Source organism: Bacillus rossius, chromosome 6 (assembly GCF_032445375.1).
Source record: "Bacillus rossius redtenbacheri isolate Brsri chromosome 6, Brsri_v3, whole genome shotgun sequence".
NCBI lineage: Eukaryota > Metazoa > Arthropoda > Insecta > Phasmatodea > Bacillidae > Bacillus > Bacillus rossius.
The window spans coordinates 9,898,209-9,911,378 of NC_086334.1; the positions used below are offsets into that span (position 1 = coordinate 9,898,209).

The 13,170-nt window shown below is 42.4% G+C and overlaps 1 protein-coding gene across 5 annotated transcripts in view; it reads left to right on the plus strand.

Moving 5' to 3' along the window:
- LOC134532599 (metabotropic glutamate receptor 1-like) overlaps positions 1-13,170 on the plus strand; it is a 153,091-nt gene that overhangs the window by 31,258 nt on the left and 108,663 nt on the right. For all 5 annotated transcript variants that reach the window (XM_063369165.1, XM_063369166.1, XM_063369168.1 and 2 more), the window contains exons 2-3: positions 7,005-7,709; positions 8,067-8,349. In XM_063369165.1, the coding sequence (XP_063225235.1) occupies positions 7,317-7,709; positions 8,067-8,349 (676 nt within the window). In that variant the 5' untranslated portion in view covers positions 7,005-7,316. The remainder of the gene's footprint in view (positions 1-7,004; positions 7,710-8,066; positions 8,350-13,170) is intronic.

A 13,170-nucleotide genomic window follows, 5' to 3' on the forward strand; every position in this document is an offset into this window, starting at 1 on the left:
CGCATGCGTTTTTGAGGTTATACTTCTTTAGGTGAGTTGAGGGTGAAATTTTAGTATGCACCAGAAATACAATGAAATTCACTACGGAGTACACAACGGAAATTTGACAGGCATGCGCGAAAACCTGCTATAGCCACGAGCCGAACTCATCAAAGTGTATTATTATCATCTTAAAGTTTTCACAGTCTCTGGTTTACATGTGGTAAAAAAAAATGCAAAAAAACAGGTTTGTAGTTTGTTCCCGGTCAATTGCTATCACGCGTTTACTTTTGAACTCTTAAGAAATAAAACTACCTCAAAACAACTTGTCTTTTTACGTCTGTTGTCAAATTATGCGGGTGTTTGAAAATACTAACTACTAAATGAAATAAATGTATGCGGAAGTGGATAGGGAATGTGTTCGGCAGTGGGTGTCAGGTGTCCACCACACATCACTCAGTCGGCCTCCTGTCGGCAGCCTGACTCCCCTCAAGCATGTCGCCACTCCGCGCCCCGGTCACTCAGAGAGATCACGTGACACTTCGCTCTCGAGTGCCGCGAAGACAGGAGTGGGTATCAGGCGAGCATGAAGCACCAGGAGGTAATATGGCGCTGTGGCACTCAGCTTCGCGCTGTCTCTGCGCTGCTTACTACCGCAGGGTTTGTAGCAAGTTAATTTTCCGTCGACGGGGAAAAAAAATAAATCTCCGAAACGATAGTAATGTATATTTATTACATGGGCTCTCTTTATCATTGCAAGAAAGAAGGGTAAGCTTTGGTTACAAATATAAAGCAGATTTCTATAGTTCAAACTGAAAACTGAAATGCGAACAATTACCCAATAAACAAATATTTAAAAAAAAAAAAAAATGTGCACCAGATGGCCACAGGCGCTTTATGTGAAACTCGGGAATAATAATTTACGTTATATTTTAGTTCGGTGTCCGTCCGATTTGTATTTCAATAGGCGAAAAACGTAATATTTGTTGGAAGTAAATTTTTACAATATGTCGCCTCGGCCGCTATAATCAAGTCCACCACGGTGATTGAAATGTGTTTATGACGAGTGTTTATCGAATTTTAAATAGTGTAAGAGTATTTTTTTTAATTACGCGTTGAAAACTATGCAGTATTCCCAAGTCTCTTATTTATTCATGTTGTATTTGCTAAGCACCGAGTTGAAACCAATTCTTTCCTGTTTTCGTGTCTGACTGGCCGCGCAACTGCGGCAATTATTTTGACACAGTTTTTGTTACTTACAATTTTCGTTATGCACTATCGTTACGCTTCGATGACATAATCACCTTCGAAGATTCTTACTGACTGTAACGATGTTTCACTTCAAAAAAATCTCTTTTTAGCAATGTTTTTTGATGAAAGATTAATGAGGTAAAGTTTAACAGATTCCGGAAAATATGGAAATTCTAAGTAGTCATGGATGCCTGACACGTTTACATGTGATAATATCGTATCACATTATACAAATCTTACGATCCCTGTATCGTAGTGTGTAGTAAAAACATTTTTAAATAATTTACCTGCAAGAAAGTAACCAACAACATTTCTGCTGAGCGAAGGTGGTTCTTTGTAACGACGGAATACTCAAAACTCCGAGAAAACTTATCTGAAATTAACCTACAATTTTAGACACATATCAGGGAACACGGTATTAAACTTTGTTCACGCCAAATTTCCACTCACCGTTTGATGGCCTGGGTACGCATATGCTAAGATTAGTATTTGTCTCATGATATTGTCGGATCGCGTCGGCCTTAACAGTTTGGAGATGCAAAATACCACGAATGTTTCAGCCATCTCGGGCGACAGCAGGGACGTCTTCTGACGACACGCCGATGTCACCCCACCTCCTGGAGGGAGTGGCAGTCTTCCATCACCGCCTGCCACTCACGACCGCGCATGAGTGGAAACGCGGGGAGTGGCGTTGGTAAAAAAAAAAGTTATGAACGAGCGCGCGGTGTTACCGCCATCTGCTGGGAGGGATTCGTGACGACAGTCTGACAACTCCTGACGTGACTGCTGGGCACGTCTGGACCGCAGAGCCGCGGTGACAAGAGGTCCTGCGTGTGGCTTCAGTACTGGCTCAAGAGTTGCTGGCGGAACTGTCACTATCAGCTCATGCAGCAATGCCAGACAGCTTGTACTCCAGTAGACACATACAATCAAATATTAACTTGTATTTCGACATAGTACATAAAACTCACTACTAATGAAACATCAAACACTTCCTGCATTGAAACTGAGACATACGAAATTCTACGAGTTATTGCAGCCTAAATACTGATGTAGCAACTACATCCACCATGAACAATTATTGACGTGATTGGAAATGAAGACAGGATAGAGTGATACAGCTGTTGAACCATATTAAAAACAACCTTTACTGTTCATAATAATATTATAACTGACATATTGGGAAGAGTAAATCTCCGGTTGTAGTTTCAAAACGGTCCAGCTTGCTTGTCTTTGCTATTGCTGGCACATGATCCATCTGAACTCTTCCATCATATTTGGCCATGACGAATTTCTAACCGCTATGTAGAATAAAAAGACGTTCGACGTCCGACTGCCCAGCCCGCGCGCTGATGCCAGACTAAGTCCGGGCCTGGACCCCATACGGATCCGGTAACCGGAGAAGACTTTCCAAAGGAACACGAGTGCAGGTTCTTACAGCAGATTCCTTCTTCAGTTTTTTTTTTTTTTTAAATTTGTGCAGTTCCAAAACAGCGAGAATATAGGATGTCGCGAACGTTCAAGGACACAGCGTGGTCGCAGCAGGTGCTCAAGCACGCAGATTGTAGGTTGGTTTTCTCGGAGTGCTCCGGTGACGTATGCTGAGAAATGACGTCACCGATGTCTCTAAGGAGTGACGCGCGCAGGACTCCGACGGCGCTCACGTGTTCCCCTCCAGAAGACCTGGCGGCTCGGCGGGTTGTGGCTACGAACTATAGGTCTATAGCTAAGGAAAAGGTTCGATGGTAAATGTCAATAAAACCGAAATAACACCGGAAAGAACGCCAATACACCATTTAACACTGAAATGTAAGTAAATAAAACCAAAAAGCACCAAAATTCAACTACTACCAAGAAAAAAAAATCAGCATTTTTGACGTGACAACGTCTAATAAATCGATGAACGCCGGCTGCACGCACGAAAAAGTGTCACGTAACGCACATTGTCCCGTTACGCTGTGTCCCGTCACGCTCATTGTACGCTTGCGCCGCATCTATCTCTCTTCCACTCGATTGGATCAACCATCGATTTGACTTTTTCGAGTCACATTAAACTTGAAACACTCCCATTCGTTTCCTACTTTTCCTATCATCGTCCTATCCTTAACAGAATAACACAGATTGGAAGAAGTTAAATAGCAAACATGTATAAAAGTTATAGTTAAAATAATCTCTTCGTTAAAGTAATAAACATATTTGGATTAATGAGTGCAAATAAAAGTAAATTTATCAATTATATTGTAGATTTCATTTCACTCCTTCTTTGAATACATACAAAATAGTGATAATTCAATAAAAATGATTAAATTTTATTCATAAAAGTATGCAATCATTTCATGAATGTTTTTTATGACGTTGTCAAGTTAAACTATCGTCCGTTTACAGACAACTAATTTTTTCTAATCAAAACTAGACAGTTGGAACGTCCAATGCGCATGGATGCCACGAGCCGACGTCTTCAAGATGGCGGACCCATGTGTGGCAACATGCACCCGTATATATTAAGTTTCGCGAACGTCGCGAGATATAAAATGCATACTGGTGTGCCAAAGTTACTTTATGCTAGTGAAACTATCTTGGAATTCATGTTTTAAACTTAAATAGTCATAACACGATATAATCGCAACCTTAAAAATACCTATAATTTATTAGCCAGAAAAATTGTGTTGGAACAAACATGGAGACAAAAATATTTAAAATTGTGTTAGTTCTCTAAAGCATTACGAACGCGGCACTATCTTTAAATTTTGTTTTTACAAGATAAAGGTTGCTTTCCAATAGATACATGAAATCAAATTCAACCTGCAACATTTTAAAACACACCTAAGTATATGTATGTTTACATTTGTTTTTGCTTAAATGTCAGAAATAAGTCTGTAAATACTTCCTATAAACAAACCTTAACCTAACTGAGAGGATGCAGCATTTAAGATTTAACAATAATAATTTAATCACGGAATTATTTTCTTTAACATGGCGTTGAATATACCTATGTAGGCTAACAATTTCTTGTGTGTCTACAATATGACGAATGCTGTGCTACCTATAAATTTCAATGTTAACTAAGGATTGTAAAACTTGTAATGTTTATTTTGTAAGTTCTGATTAATTTTTTATGACTACAAATCTTACATGAAGAATAAAATTATAGTTGTACTATTATAAAGTTTAGTTTGGCACAAACATACGCTTTTACATCTCCCGATTTTCGCGAAATTTAATATATACGGAATACGGATGAATCACGTGGGTCCACCATCTTTAAGAGATTTCTGAGATTTACACAGATGGCAGCACCATGCTTAGGGACACATTTACGTTCTTATCGACTCCCGAAATTACTCCTACCAAATGCCACACACCGAGATGTTTACGCATCAAAAATACTGAAAGGTGTTTAAATTAAAGTAAATAATATATACGCCTGATTGTTTATCGCACCTGTTGCTTTGTTGCTTTGGGAAACGCCGTTTTGGATTGAAAACTTACTTCTATTACAATGCTAGGTACAATATCAGCCCTGTTCTGAACGCCGTGGGTGGTCAAATAGTTCGACGTATGGCACACTGAATGAACGTAGATAGGTGGGCAGATTGTACATTCACACCTGCAGCAGCAGTGCACGCGGTCTGTGCTAGATACGGGAGTGACGTCAAACTCCCTTGCCCGAATGTGCGACAGAACTTTCTGCCTTCACCACTTTCACTGAGACGACAACGCCTGCCGGGAGCCGTGTTTGTGTGAGAGAGGCACGGCGCTAGGGGCGAACATGGCAGGTATATATAATGCGTGTGTCGTTCCTACGTGCGAAGCTCGGAAACGCAAGCAGCTTTGCTTCACGTGCGGTTGAAAGCATCTCAAGACGCCTGCTGCACAGCCATAGCAAGGCCCTGGGTGTATTCAATCAAAACGTTCTCAGAGCGGTATAAACAAGGAATTTCTGTTTTTCAGGTACTTCAGCAAGAACTTTGGAAGTTGATTCCCAGGAACTTCCTTGAAAATTGTTTTATTTTCCTGAGAAAACTCGTAGTGTATAAGTAAAAGTGTAGTTTAAGCTGTCTTGTTGGGCCACGCTGGTCCATCTCGTGCGCAGGAGACGGAAACAACGAGCGCTGACTGGCCACAGAGCTGTGCCACCACCTGACACGGCGAGTCACTCATGGAGCAGATACTTGGGCTGGGAACAAGAGAGTTGCTGGGAAGATCACTCGTACGTATAGGAATTGATTTTATGAGGCGTAGATTGGCAGTTACGAGACGAGACAGGATCAGGAATGAGACTGTGCATACGGGACTTGAACGAGATCATGGAAAAAGCAAGAACGAGATGGTATGGCCATGTACAGAGAAGAAGGACCGATGGAAGACTAAAGTTGAGGTGGGAAGATCAGATGGTTGAAGGAGTGCAGGAGAGAGAAGAATGAAACAGAGTGGAGGAGGAAGAACGGTGGAGTGGCAGAGTGCTGACCGGGCAGTGGAGGACGGTGACTGTGATGATGACGGTGATTCAGGGACCAATCAGGAGTCGCCTGACCGCGGCGAGAGCCACGGAAGCTCGCGAATGCCGGCGGTGGGCGCTTGTTTACTCGCTCCCCTCTGCCCTTTAGGGAAGGGAGGTAGGGGGGGATAAACACTGGCCGGGCAGTCACTCGTCATCCATCACGCTGCGGCGCGACCACGGCTGCCCCCATGCCCGGGAGGAGGAAGGGGCTTCAAACGAAACCGTGTTTGCATTCCCCCTCCCCTTGCGGGGAGAGCACAAAGGCGCCAGCAGACCCGCATTTCCCTGCTTGTTTAAACTCGGGAGGGAAAACTTTCACGGGAGATTACCATCCAATTTTTGTATTCCTTCCGGTGGACCGCTTCAGCGCGCCTGTGCGCGGGAAATGTATTACACGACAAATACAGTCCCTATACTCTTTGCTACGTCTTGCGGTAGTTTCTCTGTGTCAAGCAATTGTTTGCTTTATTAAACTGATTGAGAACATTTCACGGTTAGGTGCACACCTGACCCACGGGGGACCTTCAAACAGTGTGTTACCTGCCACAAATCTCAATGGAAAAGCACAAGTAGTTCCTTTTAGTAGTAAAAGCACGAGCTTACATATCAACACATTTTAAGCTTTCGAGCAAACAATTTAAAGAAACAAAATAAAAAAATTCAAAAGCTTATATACATTTTACTGAATTAAATACTTTTATTTAGGGTCATGGTAAGTATTCAGTGCTGCAAGAACTCTAATATTCAACGAAAACTAAAGGTTTAACTGTTTTGACACTATTTGGAGCGTGTTTGTTTGAAACATCATGGAATGCGTATCCTCTCCTGGTAACTTGTATAAATCTACAGGGCGCAGGAACGTATGCCACAGAGCTACCACTCCCTGTCTTGAAACACCTCCCACCTGAAGGTCTTCAGTGTAGGAGCTGTGTACCTCGCCAGCGAACCCTCCTAATGCTTTGTGAAACACATTCCCTTTTTTCGCTGAGGCACCAACAATGTTCACTTCTTAAACCACATATTGGAACACATAAAATTGGCCGTAGTTCTCTTTGTAACATTCCTTTTGGCAGCAGCCTAGACCTTGAGCCACTATACACTAGACACCATTAGTTATTATAAAATAATGTCTGAAGTCTAACCAGAAACCCAAGAAGTACTCGCACTGTTCCACAATGCGGGATATCTCAACTCTACACTCTTAAGTACTGTACCGATGCAACTCATGATAAACAAGAGATGTATGCTGAACTGTTCTTCGTGCTGTTCACAGAATGTCCTGGCGGTTCAGAGAAGATGGCTTCGAGCACCGAGATGCCCGGAAGACATGCTCAGGAGCCTGAGAGCTCCTAGTGCGGGCAGCGGCCACCAACACGTGGACTCAAGGGGTTGTCGACGCTGGAGCAGACTTTCGGATAGTGAATGGTCAGGGACTTCCTGGTGGCGATGTGCGAGGAGTGGTAGCAAGAGATGTGGCTGACGTGGCGATGCCTGGTGGGTGGGTGTAGTTGACCGTTGGAGTGCGTCTGACCAGGAAGAGTTTCCCGAGGGGTGGTCGCGAGTGCTCGGGATCACAAGAGGAGATATGTGGCTGGCATGGGCGGCCCTGTGGCTGCACTTCTCGCCCGGCCTCCTGGGCACGCCGCCGCACCAGCAGACCCGCAAGAGCGCGCTGCTCAAGGGAGACTTCGTGATCGGCGCGCTCTTCTCCCTGCACCACCAGCCCAAGCAGCAGCGCGGCGACGGGGCGCTGCAGTGCGGCGACATCCGCGAGATGTACGGCATCCAGCGCGTCGAGGTGACCTTCATGACGCTGGACCGCATCAACGCCGACCCGGCGCTGCTGCCAGACGTGACGCTCGGGGTCGAGATCCGGGACTCGTGCTGGTACGCGCCCGTGGCGCTGCAGCAGAGCATCGAGTTCATCCGAGACGCCATCTCCCCGGCCGCCGCGCTCGAGGTGTGCGACTCTCAGCAGGTGAGGCCTCTCTCTCCTGCTGGAGTGTTCATGGGCACGATGTCGCGGGAGAGAGTTCCGTAGCACGAGAATGTACAGTTAAATTTATGATACACGATGGCTTGGGCTTCGAATAATATTGATGATAAATCTCATCCATACTGGGTGGTGAGCACAAAAAACACAACAATACATTACCCAAGGTCAACACGAACCCAAAAGGAGGTAGGTTCTCACTCATGACCAGTAAAAAAAGCCAGAAGATGGCAAAGCCTCTTGGGTCGGTTATGTCCTGGAAGTGTTGCCCCGCCATGGACTACAGCTGGATGGTACGGAAGTGCGATGGTAACTGTGGTGGCTGGTGGCGGGTGCCCGCAGGCGCCGAGACGCGGCGGCGGCGCGGGGGCGGCGCACGGACGCCCGCCGCTGGTCGGCGTGGTGGGGCCCGCCTCCAGCTCCGTCGCCATCCAGGTGCAGAACCTGCTGCAGCTGTTCCACATCCCGCAGGTGGGCTACTCCACCACCAGCAAGGACCTCAGCGACAAGGGCCGCTTTAGCTACTTCCTGCGCGTCGTGCCCTCCGACTACTACCAGGCGCAGGTCATGGTGGACCTGGTGCGGCGCCACAACTGGACCTACGTGTCCGCCGTCAACACGGACGGTGAGTGACGGGAACTCTCCCGGGAACCTCAGGTCGCCGATGTGTCACCACATGGCTAGAGCCCTGCAAAATTCGCGGGTTCAATGATCTCCAGGATTGAACGCCATAGTTCTACGCACACTCGGTCAAATGCCACCCACTCATTGGCTGCTGTCTTGCGAGACTTCCCAACGTAGCAGCCGTCGATTCGATAAAGCTTTGGTCGGGTGTTTCTCATTGGCCCAGAGTCACCCCGGTGAGTGGTGAGCCAATAGCAGAGGCAGCACTGAGGTATAACTATTTGTATTTTAGCCTATCGACGAATGAATTCGCGAATTTTTCCGGTCTCTACACATGGATGAGAAGAATACTGCCTGGGTCGAACTTAAATGATATAGTTGAGAAGAACACATCTCCATTTCTCTCTCTCTCTCGCTCCCTCCCACCCACCCACCCAGGCTTGAGAAAGAACAAGTTGCTGAATACTGGGCAAAGGTCAGCTTGTCTTGCACTACTGTTACTCCTTGGCCCCTGTCCTGATCGGTAGGGACCGGAAAAATTCGCGGATTCAATGACCTCTAGGATAGCCTCCATTATTCTCTGCACTTCTCAAGTAAACACGCGTGTTCATTGGTTACTAAATTGTGAGTCGTCTCCACTGGGTAGCTTTCGATTCGACGCTTCTTTGGTCGATAGTCTCTAATTGGCCCAGAGAGGTCCAGTTAAACCGCGAGCCAATAGCAGAACCAGAAGAATTGTACACATGTTTGAATTTCAGCCTATCACGAAATGAATCCGCGAATTTTTCCGGTCTCTACTGATCGGCAATCGACGCGACTGAACAGTGCTGCGAAGCCTTCGGTCTCCCTGGACGAGAGAGACAGAGCACTGCCTACTTGCTGTTGGGGCGAATTTAATGCGAACAAGCGCGTTGTCGATCACTCTTGAGTAGAGGATCCATGTAAGGTTTCTATATATTTTTTTATTGCTAGAGGCAAGATCATAATGGTGAATAGCGATAAAAGCACCATGATAGCGAAATTGAAGCCCATACTCCGTCAAACACCGAGATCGTTGTCAATACACCACATTAACACCGAAATGCGACGCGAAACACAAAACAAAGCAAAACTCGCCTCAATCACCTCATTACATTTTCTATTAAAATAATATATAATCATTTGAAAAAAAATATCTTTAGTTTAGGCTTTTATTTAAAAACCTAAAAATTGTTATACTAAGTAAAAAATATTAATATTTTATATATATGGTGTTTTAAATTTAAATAAAATCAGTCTATAGCTGATACTATACAGCCGTAGCTAAAGCCCTACAGAGAAACATCAGAAGTCAACGTATAAGTATAAAATATTTGGGCTTTTAACATTGCATAATTTTTATTTATATTAATAGTAATTAAAACTTGGCTTTAAATATTGCAGTTTACAAAAGTATTGTTTAGCTCTACTTTTAATTTTTATATTTATTACTTTATCATGAACTAAGGTACTTATTGAATGTTTTAGTGGCAGTTTTATGTTCAACTTTCATTAATATACGTATAAATGTTTTACATACTCATTTTAAGTATCTTACCATGAAATTTTGAGCAATTCATCAACGTAATGGGGTTTGATTTTTACGTATTGTCAGACTACATGTGTTTTAATTTTTAATGATGATAATAACAAAATCCTCTATTTTTGATGATGAAATTTACTTTTTTATAGCACCATAAAATATATTTATTGCTTATTTGACTTGTTTACCAGGTTTTTGTTTATTTGAATTTTTTAGAATTATGGATAAACATACAAATTTAATTATTTTTTTCAACTTTTCTAATAAAGAACTCGATGCGCTAAAATTATCTTGCCAATAGTTTGATAACAATAGAAGCTTTCTGAACTAAGGTAGGAACAGAATCATAGTACCCAATGCTTGTTTGTTTTCTCTGTGTGTGTGTGTTTAGAGGTTAGGCTTCAAAGAATATGCTCCTCTTCTCGGAGTTTATATTCCACACAGCCGTGCCTTTATCCCGACGCATTAACTTAATCGCTTTTGGCTTCTGTATCTCTTGGGTTGGTCCCAAAATCGCGCTCAGAAAGATTACTTTCGTACAAAGCTCACAGAAGCTACGCCAATTGCTTCGATAAAGGCTTTCATATCCTATGCTAATAACAGGAACGAGCTGAGCACTGTTATTGCAAACGATATGTTAAGCACTTATGAATTTATGGGATATTAGAAGATGGTACGTGAATCCCTTTTCCCAAGCACTGTTTGGATGTAAATGATCTCGGATTTGCAACAGGCTTTAATAACATCTTTCCTCTTCCAGGAGTCACTCTGCCAGCTACAAAATGCCTGTGATAATACTTGCGTAAAGTTACATTATCACTTAATAATTATATTACATTAAACTATATAAATATACTATTTATTATATAAATAATTTAAAAGCATATGAGGCATAATTAGTAAATATTTATAACTTACATTTTAATACTCGGTGAATTGTGTTTTCGCCAGCTCGTGCGTGCAAGATAGCTTTATGGCGCTGGGATGATTTCAGTTTTGGAGTGCACAGTGAACATTATTTTAGATTTTCCAAAACAAATATATTGTACTGACTCAAACCTAAGTCAGTTTATGATTCTGCAATATGGTTTTATGGCTACTGCATAGTATTCTGTTATGCGGAAATCGTTTTACTGGCAATTTAGGGTTATAGCTATATCTCGCTACAGTTGAACTGCTTGGAAAGAATTGTAATTGTGGAAGTCCAAATGCAATGAGACTTTGAGTGCGCAACAGAGTAACATAATCATACCTTTAGCTTCTACTCGTCATGCGTCTCCGACTGGGAAACCTGACATTCATTCCATCTCATTTTCGTTGAACAAACTCCTTGTGCTTTAAACAGTGTATACAAATGGTCCAAATTTATTTATGCGCGTATGATGACCTCAACCTGCTGCCAAAATATCATGAAATTTTTATTGCATTTAATATAATATATAAGATTAAACATATTAACACATTTCAGACATAACTCTCAGTTCTCAGTGTAAAATAAAAATAAAAAAGTTGAAATTTTTATTATAGATATGTTCTCATTTTCACTTCTGGTGCTGTACCAGGCACGAATTTACTTACTGAAACATCATCCATCATACATGTTTTATTTAATGAGTCGATTCACAGAGTACTTTCCACATATAATGCAAGGCAGCGTGGCAGAAGACGCGGCGAGACACCTCGGAAGGCGGTTGGACACCAAACACAGTTACTTCATTATTTACTCATCAATGTGAGTCTATTTGTGCTCTTAGGCAATCATCAGACGAAGCTTGGAAGTAGTTTTTTTTAAACTTCATGTTCAAATTTTTCAATCCAAACATTTACTACGATAATATTTCGCAGGCATGATTCGAAGTAGTATAGGATTTTATTTCCTGAAACTGGCGCTGGCGCGTGGATTGTGATTGTCGGTCCGCCATCTTGGATTGTGACGTCACGGCGGCCATCTTGGATGACCTTGACCATTGACCTTGACCTTGAATTTGATCCTCAAAACTTGCCAAAATTGGGCAAAAATTGCCCAAAATTCCTCAAAAATCGCCAAAATTTCAATTTTTGTGGAAAAAAATTCCGCCAAAAAATCTCAAAAATTTTGATAAATTGAAAATTCCCGTTTTCGAGGGAAAAATTTCCCGTTTCGAGGGAAAAATTCCCGTTTTTAGTCCTTAAAAATCCCAGCGACTAGAAAGTCCTAAAAGAGGCTTAAAACTCCTAAGAGATAGCCGCTTATAAGCCTCTGACGTCATCTAGGATTATGACCGCCATTTTGAAAGATGACGTCACCGTTGCAAATTCCGTTACGCCCGCCATCTTTAACTTTTTTATTTATTATCTGATTTTAACGGAAAAAAATTAAAATTTATAAAAAATTCAAATAATAAAAATTTAATAAAAAATAATAAAAAACAAACATTTACGACACGGAGCTCGGAGTCCTCGGTTCGAACCCGGTGAGGGCAAAAAAATAAAAATGACGACCGATCCTTCCCCCCGCGGTGGGTGCTGGCATACTGACTCCCACCACTTTTTTTTCTTCAAAGCATATATATCGCCACCTAGTATGACGTCATGTCCGCCATCTTGTTTCGTCCGCTGGAGACCACCATCTTGTTTTCACCCGCTAGAGTGCGCTGACACCATGTTAGTTTATTTCTTACCCGCTAGAGTGCAGTAATCATCTATTACTGTGACACCCGCCATCTTGTCATTTCGACGCCATCTTGAAAATCCGTAATTTTAATGCTAGAAATTCGGGAAAAGTTCCAAAATTCATTAAATAAACCACTCATTAATATACATATTGATTCGACCAGTTTCAGTCCTTGGTTCGATACCCGATCGATGCAATAATGTTTAATTTTATGTAAAAAAAAATAATTATTGCCAAAATGAACCAAAAATGTTAAGAATTAGGACCCAAAATTTATATAATTTTTTTCTTGGAGAGATTTTATGTTTATTATTACTTTAGAAAAAAAATAGATAAAAAAAAATTCCCAAATTATTTAACAACAGTTTATTACGAACTAATATTTACACTACTTTCTGAAGTAGATTAATTTGAATGACTGGCCACGAATTATCACGCTTTAATAAATATACCATTTACTCTCCCCACTGGAGCTCGGCTCGACAGTGGCTCTCATTAATGTTCGTCTCCTACCGCGCACCTCTGTCCAACTGCCTCGCACTACTCACTCGTCCATACCACGCCGCGACACCGTCCCAGATGTCACGAACCCCGGCTCTCGTCGCCCG